The sequence below is a fragment of the Sminthopsis crassicaudata genome, chromosome 5 (genome assembly GCF_048593235.1).
Source record: "Sminthopsis crassicaudata isolate SCR6 chromosome 5, ASM4859323v1, whole genome shotgun sequence".
Lineage (NCBI taxonomy): Eukaryota > Metazoa > Chordata > Mammalia > Dasyuromorphia > Dasyuridae > Sminthopsis > Sminthopsis crassicaudata.
The window spans coordinates 236,101,168-236,118,625 of NC_133621.1; the positions used below are offsets into that span (position 1 = coordinate 236,101,168).

The 17,458-nt window shown below is 32.3% G+C and overlaps 1 protein-coding gene across 2 annotated transcripts in view; it reads left to right on the forward strand.

The window, feature by feature from the left end:
- The window catches only part of ZFC3H1 (zinc finger C3H1-type containing), a 53,565-nt gene extending 38,521 nt beyond the window's left edge, over window positions 1–15,044 (forward strand). For both annotated transcript variants that reach the window (XM_074270531.1, XM_074270532.1), the window contains exons 24-35: window positions 59–296; window positions 4,878–4,983; window positions 5,075–5,273; window positions 5,853–5,947; window positions 8,871–8,981; window positions 9,289–9,393; window positions 9,503–9,668; window positions 11,123–11,223; window positions 13,039–13,140; window positions 13,671–13,710; window positions 13,960–14,022; window positions 14,150–15,044. In XM_074270531.1, coding sequence (XP_074126632.1) covers window positions 59–296; window positions 4,878–4,983; window positions 5,075–5,273; window positions 5,853–5,947; window positions 8,871–8,981; window positions 9,289–9,393; window positions 9,503–9,668; window positions 11,123–11,223; window positions 13,039–13,140; window positions 13,671–13,710; window positions 13,960–14,022; window positions 14,150–14,287 — 1,464 coding nt within the window. In that variant the 3' untranslated portion in view covers window positions 14,288–15,044. The remainder of the gene's footprint in view (window positions 1–58; window positions 297–4,877; window positions 4,984–5,074; window positions 5,274–5,852; window positions 5,948–8,870; window positions 8,982–9,288; window positions 9,394–9,502; window positions 9,669–11,122; window positions 11,224–13,038; window positions 13,141–13,670; window positions 13,711–13,959; window positions 14,023–14,149) is intronic.
- Window positions 15,045–17,458: the final 2,414 nt, after the last annotated feature.

Genomic DNA, 17,458 nt, shown 5'->3' on the forward strand with positions numbered 1-17,458 from the left:
GTATAAATTTCATTATTTTAAAAATATTTTTTCAAAAATAATTTTTCATTTTACATAGAATGCATTAAAATCGGCTAATGAGAAAATTGTAGCAGAACACCTTTCATCAAGTGATCGATGTTTGGCTTGGCTGGCATATATACACCTCATTGAATTCAACATTCTCCCTCTGAAATTTTATGATCCATCTAATACCAATCCTTCAAGGATTGTTAACAAAGAGCCATTTTTAATTCCATGGCAAACAGCTCAAGATGTGAAGACTGATCATGACATGTTAGTAGCTGTTTTTCAAGGTATGTGTGTACAAATTTTAAAATTATTTGAAGCAGAACATGAATGACTACCAGTCTTGAGATTTGTTATTATATAAATTGAGCATTAACTTGCAGACTGATACACAGTGATTTAGCAATTCACTAAATTATTAATTTGAATACACTAATAAGAATGTAAATATTTTGTTCAGTTAATATTTTGTATGAGGAAATAAATTATGGATGGGTGATGAATAAAGAAATTAATTTATAGGATGGCTTAATTCTTGGAAAATAAAATTACCCATTATAAAAACTAGTATAAAAAATAGTACAACAAATAGTATAATCATTTTTGGTTGTACTATTATGTTTGTATTTGGTTGTATTTTGTTTTGTTTGTATTTGGAGAAAGTATGAATCAAAATCAGTAGAGCAGAACAGAGCAAAAGAGAAGCAAGTTGAGTTGTTAAAGTCAGGAAAGAGGCCTGTAAGATAAGAGAAAGGCCTGACTTACCTCATAAGTATGAGGTGGCGCTGTGATTGGTAGCACTATCACAGCTGCCCATTAAGGAGGAATTATATGTGCAAACAAGAAAAGATTTTGAATTTCACTTCAATTGTGGAGAGCAGATTCTGGTAATTTGCAGTGCACTTCATGGGTCAAGTGTATATATGTGTTCATGAAGGCTAAATGATTATTAAGAATAGTTATTTCCCTCCAGAAAATAAATTCAGAGGCTTTGGATAACACATGTATGTTTCTCAAGTTTCAAGAGATGTTCAAGGATACATACATACATCATCAACCAGTGGGTGAATACAGAAGAATAGGGTGTGAGGAAGTAGGTGGGAATGCTGGTCTAGGTCCCAATGTTAGAATGAAGCAAGGGAAAAAGGACCCCTGAAAACTAGAAAGGAAAGGAGTCAAAGCCACTCGAAGAAGCAGCTCTTTGTCTTCCATATAATAAAGATGTGAAGGTATTTTGGGTAAGGTGAAAAGGATGTACCTCTAGGATTTGGTAGTGCATCTCACAAGACATGACTTAGGTTTTAAGAATTGTTAAGAGCTCAGCTGGTGATACTAGATTATCACTCGGGATTTCTTACTTTTTTTTTTTTTTTTTTTTTTTTTTTTTTTTTTTTTGGTTGAGGCAATTGTGGGGTTAAGTGACTGGTCACACAGTTAGGAAGTATTAAATGTCTGAGGCCAGATTTGAACTCAGGTCCTCCTGACTTCAGGACTAGTGCTCTATTCACTGTGCCACCTAGCTGTCTCAACTTGGAAGAATTTTAAAAAGCTAAAAGGTTATTGTTAACAGAAGTTAACAATAAGATGGTTTTAGACTTGATTTAAAGAAAAAGCTTTATTGTGGACAATTATCCAAAAGTAAAATAAATTGTTTTGCAATGAGTTTCCCCTCAATAGGAGTCGAAAAGGCCAAAATAATCATTTTTATGTTATCGGGGAGATTATTGTTCATGTTAGTTATGGAGAGCCTTAAAAGCTATGTAGATTTTTTTATTGGAGCAGCATGGTGAAAGTAGTATAGATTAAATTGAAGCAATTTTCCTCTATTTTTTTTCTATCACAAATATTCAGATTTTTTCTTCCTTTTTTTTCCCCCCTCTGTCCTGTTATCAAGTCCTATGATTTCTCCATCTTGCGTGTTTGAAAATGTTAGTTCTTTGCACTGATACCAACCTGTAAGCCCTTTATTAACACCCACCCCGGACTATTAACAGTGGCTTTCAACTGGTTTTCATCTGTTTTTTCTGTTTTTTTCTGTTTCATCTGTTTTTTTCATTTTTTTTTTTCTTCATTCTGCTTCCACACCAGTCTTCCTAATATATCCTTTATTCAGAATGCTTCAGTAGCTCATTACAAAGTTCAGGCACTTTAGCCTGTTATTCAAGACCTTCAACAATACATTTTTATGGAAAAAGTATATTTTTGTTCATGCAGTACTACCTTCCAAGCCAAAGTTTCAGCCTTGATTTCAGCCATTCTGGACTTCATTATCTTTTATGAACACAGTCTGAATTGTTTATTGACTGTTGTTTTTGTTTGTTTTGTTTTGTTTTGAGAACCAATTGGGGTTAAGTGACTTGCCCAGAGTCACCAGCTAGTATTTTATGTCTTAGACTAGATTTGAACTCAGGTCCTTATAACGTCTGTACCATCTGGCTGCCTTCCTCATCACCATTTGATAAGAATCTATTTTCTAATTTTATTTCACAATTAAATTTTTAAAAATTGTATATTCAAAATAGAACAGAAAAAAAGGTTATTTGGGAAATTGAATAGTTTTCTTTTTTAAAAATTTAGTATTATTTTCTATAATGTAATGACTTTTGGGGGGTAGCTTGCTAGTTCTTTTCTCCCAAGGTATTCTTCCCCACTCTAAAAAAAAAGAAAAGAGAGAGAGAAAGATCTTGTAACAGATAATCATATGCTTTGAACCCACATATTATATAAAAATATATAAATTCAGCACCCAATCAGTTTAACAAGTTGCAGCTCAGAAGCTCAATCATTACTCACTCATCCTCACTCTTGTAGCAGGATACCATAATTGAGGTAGCTTAACCAAGCACTGGGCCTGGAATCAGAAATACATGAGTTCAAATTCTACCTTAGATAATTTAATAGCTGTTTTTTGTGATAATATGTAACTTCCTTAGCGGGAACTCAAAATTCAAAAAATTAAATTTTCCTTTGCACTTTTTTTACTTTATTTCTTTTTGAGGATTTGTTCTTTTGTTTTTCCAAATAAATTTTGTAATTGATTGTGACATTGAATAAATTTAGTTCTGTTATTATTAAAACATGAGCACATGTTTTGTGAAATTGAGTTTGATTTTCTGCTTTCCTTCCCACCCCAAACCCCATTAAGAAAGCCTGTGTGCAAATGTTTTATTTCCATAATAGTCGGGTTGCCAAAGAAAATACAGATTTTCCCTCCCCCTCCCCCCAAATAGTTTTTCAAAAAAAGAAGAGTATGCTTCAGTCTGTATTTAGACATAATCATTTTTTTCCTCTGGATATGAATAACATTTTTCATTATAAATCCTTTTTAAGAATAGCAAGGTCATTCACAGCTAGTTGATCATCCCAGAACATTATTACTTTGTATAGAGTACATTTCACTTTGCTTGAGTTCATAAAGGACTTTGCAGGTTTTCCTGCAAGTATTCTGCTCTCGTTTCCCACCGAACTATAATATTCCATTGAAATCACAATCTATGCAGCCATTTTCCAGTTCCCTTCATTTTCTAGTTCTTTGCCTTGAAAAAAGAGCAACTTTAAGTCTTTTTGTACATGTAGGTCTTTTTGTTAAAATTTCTTTTGGGATTCATTTCTAGTAGGATATGCATAATTTTATAGTCCTTTGGGCATGATTTATTTCACATGTCATCTTTTCCATAAAGCTTTCCCTGATATCACACTCAGCCTTTCTGGATAAAAACATCTAATACACAATCTTGTGCCTTTATGAGTTTTTCTAAATTATTTGTGTATATGTTTTTATCCTTGTATTGTTATACTTTAGGAGAGCAAGAATTGTAGAATTTTGAATGTAATAGGCCCTTAATATAGAAAAATCAGGTATGAACCAATTGCAACAAGGCCAAAATGGAATCTATGGGAAAGAATATGAAAAAAGAATTGAAAGAGCTAATGTTTTGATTAGATATGAACCTGAATTTGGCGGGGGGGGGGAGAAGGGGGGGTCTGGGGGGTGGAGAATAGTCCAAGATAACTGCAAGTTTTTGAGACTGGTGATTAAATGGGATCTTTAGCAGAAATAATAGTAGCTCATTTGTTGTGAAAGAATATGTTTGAGTTGGCTTTATATAATATGTTATATATAATATATATTATTAAAAATGTTGGTGTGACATTTAAGTATTTATCTTTAGGCATTTAAACTTGTTTTGGGAGTTGTCACCATAGAATCATATGATGCTTTTATGAAGAAATATTAATGTTCTGAGAGAAAGGAGAGGCTCAAGTTATAAACTTTTGTCATATATCCAAATGTGGGGAATGGAGTGGAATAGAAAAGGGAAGAAAGGAAAAAAATTTCAAAGAGAATCTGAGAATAAGGAAATGTTTATCAGTGTTGGATGTTGCTTGGTCAAAGGGACCAAGGTCATAAGGCCTTTGTATAAGATTAGAAGCCAGTCACTGGTAACTTTTAAGACTACTACTATAGAAGAGCTATGGCAACCAGGTTTCACCCTGTTGAGGAATGAAGTGAATAGGGCTGAAGGAAAATAAGACAGGGAAACCTGAAAATGTTTGAAGAGAGGGGAAGATGAGCAGGAGGCAGTGCCCCTAAAGTGGGACCTGAGGGTAGACAAGGTTATTAGCTAATAGAATACAAGTGTTCGAATTGAAGTATATGAATAGAGAAAAGGTCTATAGTGTATGCTATAGGAAATGAGCCTAGGAACAAAGTAATGGCATTGTGGAGGTGTGATGGTTGGGATTTTTGGATTATTCTTTGAACAGATGTCTTTAAATGTTAAAAATTTGTAATTTTAATTGAATTTAAGATGAATTTTGTTCTTTTTTTTTTATATATATATATATATATATATATATATATATAGATGCAATTCAAGCATGTACGGATGAAAGCCTTGCTATTGCTGAAAAAATAGAAGTCTGTCTTCCATTATACACAAATTTGATTGCTTTGCTGCAGCTCCTAGACAGGTAAACTTGAATTTGAGAAAAATTGATCTTTCATTTGAAGATTGATTTTTTTTTTTTTTTTCACCTTATTCAGATATCTTTTATTTTAAAGGTGTGAATCTGCTGTGGAGCTCTGTAGGTCTTTATTGGCATCTTGTCCTGTGAACTGCCAGTTGTTGGAAATTCTTGTGGCTTTATATCTGCGATTAGACCAACAAGACAAAGCCAGTGCAGTGTGGCTTAGTACATTTGAAAAACATCCTCAGAATGCAGAGGTTTTTTATCATTTGTGCAAATTCCTTATCTTAAAGGTAAAGTATGGCATATCAATTTTGAAAACTGCATAGCCCAGATTTTAGTTCAGAAATGATCATAGTTAATGGTAAATCAGTGATTAGTCAGTTAATTGGCATACATTTTATTAAATGCTTGCTATATTAAATGCCAGTAGGGATTAAAAAAAAAAAAGCAAAACCAAAAGTTTCTGCCTTTTAGGAGCTTATGTTCTATCGAGAGACAATATGACTAGGTATATGTAAAATAGATACCAGGTGACTTTGGAAGGACTGTACCCTAGTAGTTAAGGGGATTGTATTTGAAGGGAAAAGGAAGAGAAAACATTCCAGATATGGGGGACAACAGTGACAAAGCTTGAAGTGGAGTGTTATTTGGAAATACCGGTGAGAAAGCTAGCATGTTTGAATTATAGAGTGAATGGAATAAGCCTACAAAAGTAGACAGAGCTTGACATGAATTTGGAGACCATTAAATAGCAAAGAAATTTTTTATCTTGTGCTCCTAGCCCCTTCCCATATAAGGTTCTTTTGCACTTATTGTCCTAGAACATTGACTTTCGTGATTAACATGCATCTCTCTCTGTTTTTTAATAGGATCGATCTGACAGCATTTTTCCATTGTTGCGAGAATTTATGGCACCGTTTTTTGAACTTGGGTGTGAGGAACATAATCCCATAGATCTCTTTCGGTATGTTTTTGTAGAGGTAATTAGAGAGTATATTTAAAATGGCAACTATTCATCAATTTGATTTATTCTTCATGTAAGACTTGCTGATACTCCCTCTGCTTTTACTCTTGTCTAAGGGCTAGGCACACTAGGCATTGTGTACTTAAGAAGCTGTGTCCTCTACCAAAATAAAGTCTACCAAAAGGATTCTGCTTTTGGCAGGGAAAGGCCATCTTTTTAAAATATAATTATCATTTTAGTGCTGCTTTTATTTGCAAATAATATCTGATTGGGAATATAAATATATGGTGAATGCACAAATAGGTTGCACTGTGTGGTATTTTAACAAAAAGTGGTGAGAAAGAAATGATTAGCCCTGAATAAGGAAATGGATCAGCATACATTAGGAAAGACAGCAGATAACCCCAATTGCCCCAGGGAGGGGGAAAAAAAAGATTAAGTGACTTACCCAGGGTCACACCACTAGCAAATGAAAAGTGTGTGAGGTCAGATTTGAACTCTGGTCCTCTATCCACTGTGCTACCCTAGCTGCCCCTGTAGCAGATAATTTTCATGAAGGGTGAGGAGACTATACTTTTATGTTATCTTATTTGATCTTCATAATAATCCCTTAAAGTCAGTATTCAATTAATATTCAAATAGACATAGGGCAGGCTGTTGGATTGAAAAAGGCAGAGTAGGAGGCATATTGATAGCTAAGATCAAGGATGTCAGGATCTGGAGCTAGGGAATAAAGGCATGGAGATAGGCATAATGCAAAAATACTATTAAAACTGAAAGGCAGGTAAAGAATATTTTAGGTCCAAGAGGTTGAATATTTTGTAGATTCCTGTGTAACACTTGTGCTTTATTAAGATAAAATTGATACTTATAACCCCTTACATTTAAGTTAAAATCAAGTACACTGTTGGAAGAAATTCATCTAAAAGAGTGCTATTAATAATTTTGGGTTACTTATTAGAATTATGATATCTTGCAACAACAAGAAGGGGATGAGAAAAAGGGAATAAGCACTAATTTAGCATTCATTTTACATCTTCTAGTATATGGTATAAAGTTGTAAAGTAGCCAGCTACTTTGCTAAGCATAATATCTCACTTGATGCTCACAAATGAAATGAGGTTATATAATGTTCCCTGTTTTATATTTGAAGAAACTGAAGCAGATAGAGATTAAGTAATTTTCCCAATATCATAATTAGTATATAATTGGAGGATATATATGATATTTTAATGATGTTTTTAATAAATCATAATATTATGAAAATATGATTTTCCTCCATGTCCCTTTAGCAACCTCAGTAAAAGAAGTGGATATTTGTACTTTGCATGGCTGTCAGGCCATATCAGGAATAATTGTGGAGTAGTAAGATAATTTTATCAGTGGACTTAATGTCATATTTGAGTTGGAGAAAGAGAAAATTTAGCTTGGGGGGAAGTAAGAAACCTGCCTTCCTCGCAGTTTTCTTTTCCCACATATTAGAAAGGCCTTCAGATAGATGAAGGGCTAGATATCCTTTGTGTCTTCATAGAATAGAACATGCATCAAAACTTGCAGGAAGATTTCTGCTCTATTTAGATAGTTTTATGAATTCAAGAATCGAATCACTAGAAGTGGAAAGGAAATATGAGCAAATGGATTAGATGTTGAATTCAGTCAATAACTTTTCTAGATGTGTAGAATGCAATGCTAACCAAAGGAGGGTATTCAAAACTGGATTCAGCCCATGGAAGAGCTTATGAAAAATATGAATCAGGAAATGTGGATGAAATGTGTGTGGAATCAGGAAATTAAGGCAATATTTGCAGGAAAATTTGAATAAGTTGTATGTGTATTTGTGTGTGTGCATATATTATATATATGCAAAATATTAATGAAGCTTAATAAATAATAAACGAATGCAAGGCAATATTTATTACTTATTACTGTAAAATTAAATCCAGGAGCCACATAGAAAAATTCATCTTTATAGTTGTTATGTTTCTCTATAACTGGATATTTGATAGTAATCCTTCATTAAATTGTATATTGAAGTTTATAAAGAACTCATACTAATAATTTTATTATTTTTTTCCCCCAACAACCACAGGACAAGGATGATTCATATTTTAGAACAGTTTTCATGATTAAAGAATATTTATAAAGTTTTATTGCTCTTGTTTTGATGTCGCCATAGTTTGCATATTCTGAATCTTTTTCTTATTATTCATGTATATAAGTGCATTTTAAAAATTGACAGTCTTGACACAATCTTTACAGTTTTAAAAGATATTATCTTAAATGTATGTTACTTTGTAGTTCTGTGAATAGTGAGTTGGAGCAATTTCTATTTTGGTCACTTGAAATGCCTGTTCAAATTATATGAAAATATTTTTCAGTGTCAGGATTTTATCTATCTCAAAAGTGGTACAAATATTTTTCCCTCAAAAAGTGTCAATATTTCTTTTTGTTGCATAAAGTTCATCAAATCCTATCTTTTGATTCTGATAATTTTTGTTATCTATAATAATAAGTTTTTTGACAATTGAATTCAACTTTTAATTTTTTTTAAATTTAGATCATTGACCCAATTGAAATTCACTTATGATGTGTGAAATGTTGGTTTTAGCTCATTTTTTATAGCAGTTCATGTTTCCCCAACAATGTTTTTTATTTTTAATGTATATATGTTGTATAATGTATTAAAATTTATGTATTTTTTTTTATCTTCTCCATTTCATAATTTGGAAGTTTATCATAGTCATATTTCTTGCATGCAGTTGGTTCTAGTTCTGAAGTATTTTTTTTTTTTTTAATCATAGTACTGATTTATCCAACTTCACCTTAGTTGAAACTAATTAAAGCATTAGTAAGAAACACACTGAGAAACTATTCTTCTCTGTAAGAAACTATTTCAAACAGTAGTATAAATTCTTGTTTTCAGATATCTTTTGAATGTTCCTGGACCATTTGACTTTGCATCACCTTTGTGTAAAGGAAATTTTGATGATGAGATGTTAACCCATCAAGTCCCGTTTTTGTGGCTGATCTACTGGTGAGGCATTATCTAGTGAGGAGAAAGATGTATTACATACCAGGCATGCATTCAACATTTATTAAATTACCATTATGAGAAATTAAAGTGAAGGACTTTGGAAGTAAAATAAAGTGTTTATTTTACTTTTTAAATAGATAGTTTGAGATGGATCATTTAGCAAATAATAGTTATAAGACCAAATGGAAGATTTTTCTGTAGTAATGTCTGTCTAATATAAAGTCTTCCTTTCTTTCACTTTAATACAGTTACACAAATTAAGAAGTGATATGTAGAGATGTAATATTTTTCTTTACTGTCATAATAGCTTGTGTCAGTCTCTTCAGAAAAATATTGAAGAAACAGTGGATGCATATGAAGCAGCTCTAGGGGCAGTAATGCATTCTAATATGGTACAGAACATCTGGATGGAGTAAGTGTAATGTGTTCTTAATGTGTAATTTTCAAAATAAATGTATATTTACATTCAGCATTTATAAGTCGTAGAATTTTAAAAGTTTCTTTCTTTTTTCCCTGCACAGTTATCTTATCTTTGCGAACACTAGAGCTCTTGGATCCAAAAATAAAATCCAAGAATTCAAAATTTTTACTGACTTAGTGAACAGATGTTTAGTGACAGTTCCTACCCGATACCCAATACCATTTAGTACTGCTGATTACTGGACCAATTATGAGTTTCATAATAGGGTAAGATATTTATTTAGTTTTTTCTTCCTTTAAAAAAATGTATGATCCTAATTTCATTTAAAATTTTGATTATGCTTATATGCTTTAAGATTTTTTTGCTTGGTTAGCAATTGGTATTTCTTAATGGTGTAAGCTATGTTTTAAAACTTTATTAGAATAAAACTTGTTTTCAGTCACATAAAAAAAACAGATTTTTTTTTCCTTAAAAGGGAAAAAAATGGAAACTAGATTAAGACAGTTCAAAAATTATTTTGTACCAGAAGTATTTTACTTAATTGACTTTGACTTACTGAGATAGGAAACTGATTAAATTAGAAATTAAATGGCTCAAAAGAACAAAGTAACTAAAATTAAAATTAAATATAGCTGCTTTTGTTTTGATTAAAATTATGATATTATGAATATAGTTTTGGAATACATAATCAGGAAAGTATCAGCACCTTTTCAGATAAAATAGAAAATTACTCATCTATCTAGTTCAGGATCATGTTATTATTTATATCATTTTAAGCCTAAATAATGGCATACTGCAAAATTGTGAGCTTCTCAGTTGACAGTAATGTTGTTAGGAGACTCAAGGTCTCTGCTTTGTACTTTTTATCCCAGGGTTTATAAGCCACTTACAAATATTAAACCTTTTTAACACTGGCATTTCATGAACAAGATCTTGTTATGGGAGCAACCTGCTAGTGGCTGCTCATGGTGTTACTGGAGCCACCTGCTGATCGGCATAATAGATGAAGGGCCATATGAGAGCAGTACAAAGAGACAGAGAGGCAGTTGCATACTCTGACCTCTCTCCTCTTCCCTCTTGCTTCCAATTTATTTCATTCCCAATTTACAAGCAACATCTGAGTCAGTAAGGGCTGATTTGCAATTCCTTCAAGTGTGTTATGATTCACAGCTATGGGGGCTTTCGGAGAATCGACCTGCCCCTTCACACTTTAGCGTAGTCCTAATATATTAAAATTTATATATTTTTCATCTGCCCCAGTGATGCATAATTTGAAAATTGATTTTAATCATAGTCATATTTCTTGTATGGAGTGGGTTCTGAAGTCCTGTTTAATTGTTATGATTTTTTTTTTTTTTTTTTTTACTATCATAGCACTGATGTCATGATTTATCCAAATTTATCTTGAAACTAATTAGAATATTAAGAAACAATGAGACATTATTCTTCTCTGTAAGAAGTACATTTCATACAGTAGTATAAATACTTGTTTTTAGACAAGGACTGACTTTTTAAGATTTGATTTGAGATTTCATAATAAGTGAAGATAGATTTTGTACATGGTTTTCATAATTTGACATATTTGAAAATAATTAGAAGTAATAGCTAGTTCATACTCGTATTTCATAATTTATGCATGTATTTTATGAATATCATTTTGTCTTAGTTATGTTTTAGTTTGTTTTAGTTGTGTTCATTTTCCTGTCTTCATATTTTGTAGGTTATTTTCTTTTATTTGAGTTGTGTTCCAAAGTCCCAGCATTCCAAAATCTTGGAACGATTTTGCTCAAATATGCCAACCAATCCTGGACTTGCACTGAGGTAAGAAACAGTATGTGAATTTTTTTTTTAAGTGGTCATTACCCATTTTAAAAAGACATTTTTGGCAAAGTCTGGTTTTCAGACTTTCTCATTGCTATCTGCAATTTGAGATTTAATAAAGAAATCATTAATGTTATCCTTACTAGCACAAATAAAAGTGTTAGACAATATAGAAATGTTTTGTTTTTGTTTTTTTTTTTTTTTACTTGGAACTCAATGTAGTTTTTTTCTCCAGGAAATTTTATCTTCCCAAACCTCCAAAATATGCTTTTAGATTAATATTGAAATTAGCTTACATTAGCCATCTGATGCGATGTTCTAGATGACATGGGAAAGGCAGCAATTATAAAAGTTTTCTGTATAGAACCAGCTTATTTAAAAACAAACAAACAAAAAAAAACAGGGGCAGCTAGGTGGTGCAGTGGATAGAGCACCAGTCCTGAAATCAGGAGGACCTGAGTTCAAATGTGGTCTCAGACACTTAACACTTCCTAGCTGTGTGACCCTAGGCAAGTCACTTAACCTCAGCCTCAAAATAAATAAATAAATAAAAAAAAACCAAAAAAACCTCCTTGAGCATGTTGTTTTTAGAGAATTTTTACACAGTTTAACATATTTTGTCCAGTAGAGTTAACATCTTGTGACCACAAAAGTGATTCCACTTCCCCACTCCAGCACCAAGATTCTGAACTCTCAATTCAAAAAAGCTGCCCTGGACATTTAGGTTCTAATGTAATGTAATGTTGTTGCCCCCATTATCCAAGAAATTTTCCCTAAGGTGTATGATAATTCTAGTGAGCAGTAGTGTTAAGCAATGGAAAGAATCCTGTCTGAGCTCCAGTATTTTGAGTCTTTGTAGTTATTGGGCCTAGTAATTTCAGGCAACTCAGGGCTTGGATCATTCTCTTTTAGGACCTTTAAGGTCCTTCAAGCTAATCCTCTGATCACAGGTGTTGTGGATGAAATTTAGGATGCCTAGGTGTATATCCAGTATATTTGCTTATCTTTTTTTTTTTTTTTTTTTTTTTTTAAGTGTCAATTTCAGTTAACATGAACATGGGAACTGGTAAAAACAGAAACAAGTAAGATTTAAGAATAATAGAGCCAGTAATTTTTTTGTGGTTAGTACTAAATAGGTTCAAAAGTAAAGGGAGCAATCTAAGACTGATCTAAAAGCCAGTTTTATGAAATAAATAAGCAAGGAATTGGGCAACTTTCTTTGTTTTATATTACAGCTAAAGCTTTTCAAAGTATTAAGTAATTGAATAATTGATTCTTGCTGGCAAACTTTTCCCTTTTTTGTGTTCATATTTGTAAATTTGTTTGAGGGAAGAAGACACCTCAGCTTAAAAAATTATATCAGGAACCTTTACGTCTTCTTTTAAGGAGCACTAAATTGGACATATCTCATTCTCAGTTTAATGCAAGATGCAGGAAGAAAATAGCAATAAGTTGGCAGAATAGTTCTCTTCAGAAGCTTCATTTTTCAGGGAAAGTTTATGAAAGACTTATGTATTACAGTAGGAAAAAATGAATCTTGGTTTTTATATAACAGCTAACTTTTTGTTAATTTTTATAATTTGTTATTATTAACTGCTTATTATCTTATTTGCTCTTTATGTTTGTGAAAAGCAAATATTTCCAGGTAGCAAAGATTTTATAGAAGTTGGCTTTCTCAGTTGGTATCTTTCCTACTATTTTCCCTGGTGGACACGAATTAACTAGATACGGCACTTTTGTTCAACATGATTTTCTTCATATTTGGATTTTCATTGGTTGCAATGATCTGTTCATTTTCCTGAATGTACTTTACAGGCTACTCCAGCAAGAATGGGAGGAAAGCAATGTTCAGATTCTGAAACTACAAGCCAAGATGTTTACATATAATATCCCAACATGCCTGGCCATCTGGAAAATGTAATGCAACAGTCATATACATGTTTTCATAGTTATTACTTTTGTTTTTAAGATTTGCATCATACAGGTAAATTTGAAATCCAACATCCTTTTTTTCCTTTTCCTGGATACCAAGAAGAAATGCTTTGTTTTCCTTGAAGAAAACATTTATAAAGTAATCTAGGCACTATTAAACAATTTTTCAAGTGCCTTTTTTATGTTTGTATTTCTTTGTAGTAGCTTTATTTTCCTTTTCTTCCCTGTTCCTCTACAGGTTAAAGTAGTTTTCAATTATTAAATAGTAAATCAATCTTTTTCATCAACGTTGTTTATAATCAAAAATTGGAATGTTGTCTACTTGTTAAGTTGATAAAAATTGTTGGATTTTTTTTTTTCTTCACTATAGGTTATCCTCATTGGAAGTATAGCCTGTTACTTTCAGGAAGTTTTGTACTCTGATCCCACAGTCACTATTCTGCCAGTCAAATGGCATGTTAATTATGTTCAGAGATATATAATTTTCTTCCTTTTCTATATTCCTTTTTTCTCAGAGCCATTGCTGCAGAGAGCTTTCTAAAAGGACAGAGAGAGGTAAGTTGATCATTTGTATTAGGTAATTGACTTAAGTATTCAAGCTTGCAGCTCATGTTTATACCCAAATTTTTAGCCCAAAATAGTTTAGTGCCCAAATTTAAGCAGCTGTTATGTTTCTTATATTAGACTATAACATGTTTAAGGTTGCTTTTGATCACAATAATTTATTGAATGAGTAAAGCTTGTTATTCATTAAATAGCTTTTGTTTAAATAAGCCTTTTTGAAGGATTTTTTTTTTCTTTCAGGTCCACCATTTATATCAGAGAGCCTTTCAGAAGTTACCTCTGTGTGCAACACTGTGGAAAGATGTAATGTTTTCACCTTTCATTTCAACTTGAAGTTTCCTAAAAATTTTCTGCATGTGCCATATCCATTGATGTGGTAATGCTCAGGTTTTAGCTAAATCTTAGTTTTCTACTTCCCTGTCTCTTACAGCAACTCTTGTTTGAAGCATCAGGAGGAGGTAAAACTGATAACCTGAGAAAACTAGTTTCCAAGTGCCAAGAGATTGGAGTCAGCCTAAATGAGCTCTTAAATTTAAACATTTACAAAACAGAAAGCAAGAATCACTGAACACTGCGTGCAGTCAGTCCTTAAGTCCTATTAATAATTGCCAAAATCATTTGAATGATTCTTCAAGATTAGGCTGATCCCTGGCTAAGGTCTGTATAAGACAGACAAGCATTGTTGATCATATCAAGTTCCCTACAATCTCCTGTCCTTGAAACCAGAAGCAATGAACATGACCTTCTTCAGTTGGATAAATGGACTTCCTGTTTGGCCTGCTTCTAGGCCCTTCCAGATTCTCATAACATCATGTACGTAAGTATAGTTCATCAAAGTGACTGACATTTATTTTTATTTTGTTTTATTATTTTTATTTTACTTTTCTCCCCCTACGTTGTGCTGTTTCCTGATTCACTTGACACTCTCTGATGCCTGAGAGATCCATATTTGAGATTAGTTCCTGGGGCTGTGTTTACAGTAAAAACCAAACAGTCCATAATTTTTTTAATTATTTTTTATTATTATTATTTTTTTCCTTTTTAAACCTTTTGAGATTCTTCATTACAGGATATAAAACAAAAGCAGTCCATCTTAAGGAAAGTGTAACTGCCATGGCCACAAGTCTGCTAGTGCACTTGAAGGCTCTAAGAGGGCTGTTCACTGCCCTTCTGCGTTCTGGACTCGTTGCTGAGACTGTTTAACTTGAAGATAAAGAAACGATCACAAATGCCAGTGCATCAGAACCCAAGAGTGGTCAATTATTATGTGCAATTTTTTTTGTAAAGAAATTTTAATTTATAATAAAGTTTAACAGTTTAAAGAAGTTAATATTTGAACTGCTTTGTATTAAAATACTACTCTGTAGTATTGTAATTGTTTATACAAAATATTTTGAATATAAGTTAACTTTAAAACAAACTTTCTGTCTTTATTATCTATTCACTTTACACATTTTAGAAAAGACTATATCTTTCATAACATTAACCATAAAATCACATAATTTACTCTTGAACATTCCTCCCATAGATGAAATACTTTAGAAGTTCATTTGTATATTTCATTTGAGGTAGGATCTCAAAAGTATCATTTGTTTCATCATTGAGATTATTAAATGGTTATTAAATGACAGAACTGACTAGAAAAGCAGAGCCAAGGTCTTGTTACTTCCAGTGTTCTTTCAGTGTTCTCAGTTATAGGAGAAGCATTTTCTTAAAATTTACTTCATTGGGTTCATGTTATATGAGAATAATTAAAAGATTTGAAAAGAAGTTTAACTCCTAACTCATAACTCTGCAATTCTCACATACTAAATGGCAGAGTGAATTGTTTTAATTCAGATTTTATGAACTCCAAATAAAAAATAAAATTAAAAAAAGTGGCTTTTCCCACTATGCCAAATTGAGAACGACCATGCAATTTAAATTTTGTTAGTTTAATTCAGACCCTAAATCTTGAATTGGATGTTTAAGATTCTAGGAAGACTTTTTGAAAATAATAGAACTAAATAAAAGTTTATACTTATGAGTATAAACTACTCATACTCTACTTAAGTAAAAACATCTCTCAGCCACAGTACTCCAAAACAGATAAATTGACTCTTGTCAAGTGTTGTCAAATTACTCAAATCATGAAGAATGCATCATCTAGAATGTTGGTGTAGGCTCAGTTTGAGAATTTGAAGTTTATAGGGGGAAAAGATATGCATAAAGATGATTTATGAATTGCCTGATAATTGATCTTAGCTTGAACTCGGCATGATTATAAAATTTGAAGTAGTAACTTCAAAAATTCCTATTAGATTACTGATGCACACCTTCCTGGAATCGTTTTTGAAATTATCTGATAAGTATATTTACAACTTTAACCACATGATATTTGATTAAAAAAAAAAAAGCAGTGAAGAAAAAAGAGCATTTCCTACGTATTTTAGGGTTAGTATCCGATTTGAATGATTTTTGTAAACCAGCCCCTCAAGTCATTTTATTGGATAAGCAAATGAAGAAACACTTTCGACTATGACATTGAGAGCTTAAAAGTTTAAAAAAAAAAAAAAAGCAGGTTTTTGGAAGACTGTCATTGAGCTTCTGTATAAAACGATTCCAGGTTTAATTTTTTCCAAGCTAATTGATTAAATTAAAATTATATTAAGTACTTTGCTGAACACAAAATACAAAGAAAAGCAGAAAGCCTATTCAAGGAACTCACAATCTAATGGAGGTGGAGGGTGTGTATGTACAAAGTACAAGATAAAGAAATAGAAGATACTGGAATGAAGAGGGGTTGAAAGTTTTTGCACTCGATGGGATTTTAGCTGACACTCAAAGAAGATGGAGACTTTGGGAAGTCTTTTTTGCCAAGGGCAATTCCACAATCAAGAGACTATCTTACTGTTGTAAGATGGCTACTGTCACTGGACATGCATGGAGAGGAGTAAAGATTAAAAAGAATGGAAAAGTAGAAAGGATTTAGTCTGAAGGACAATAAAAGCCAAATGGTGTTTGGTTTTCGTCTTTACGTTTTTTTTTCCTGGTTATTATGTAATCTATTATCTCTATATTTTTAAAAATACATATTTATGAATCATGTTGAAAAATTTGAACAAAAGGGAAAAAACCACAGGAAAAAGTGAATATAGCATGTGTTGATTTACATTCAAGTCTCCATCGTTGTCGTCTTGGATGCAGGTGGTGGTTTTTGTAGAACAATATTAGTTTACTTCCTCCATATATGACATTCCCCAATTGGTGGGCATCTACTCATTTTCCATTTCTTTGCTACCACACAAAAAGAGCTGCTACATTATTTGCATATGTGGGTCCTTTTCTTTGGGATATATGTTGCCATAGTCTAAATCTGAGGGATTGAGGGTTTCCACTAAGTCATTAAGGCACTAAGAGGAGAAGGGAACATATGCAAGAGTATCTACAAAGGATTTTGAATTGGGAATTGGCAACTTTTTGGACATCTACAATTGTGAGCCTGGTTGAGAGAGGACAGTGTTGCCTTTGACAGTAATTGGGATGAAAGAGTAGTGTAGGTAGTGGTGATAATAGGTAATAAGTTGAGTTTTTAGAGGCAGTTGTAGATTAAGATTAGAAAGAAAATTGGCTTGAGATATTAGGAGTTATTAAAATGACAGCACAGTGGCAGATAATGGATCATTATGATCTATCGTGACAGCCATATGTTCCTAGTCATGAAATTTAAGAAAAAAAAATAGAACCTTGTAAATCTATT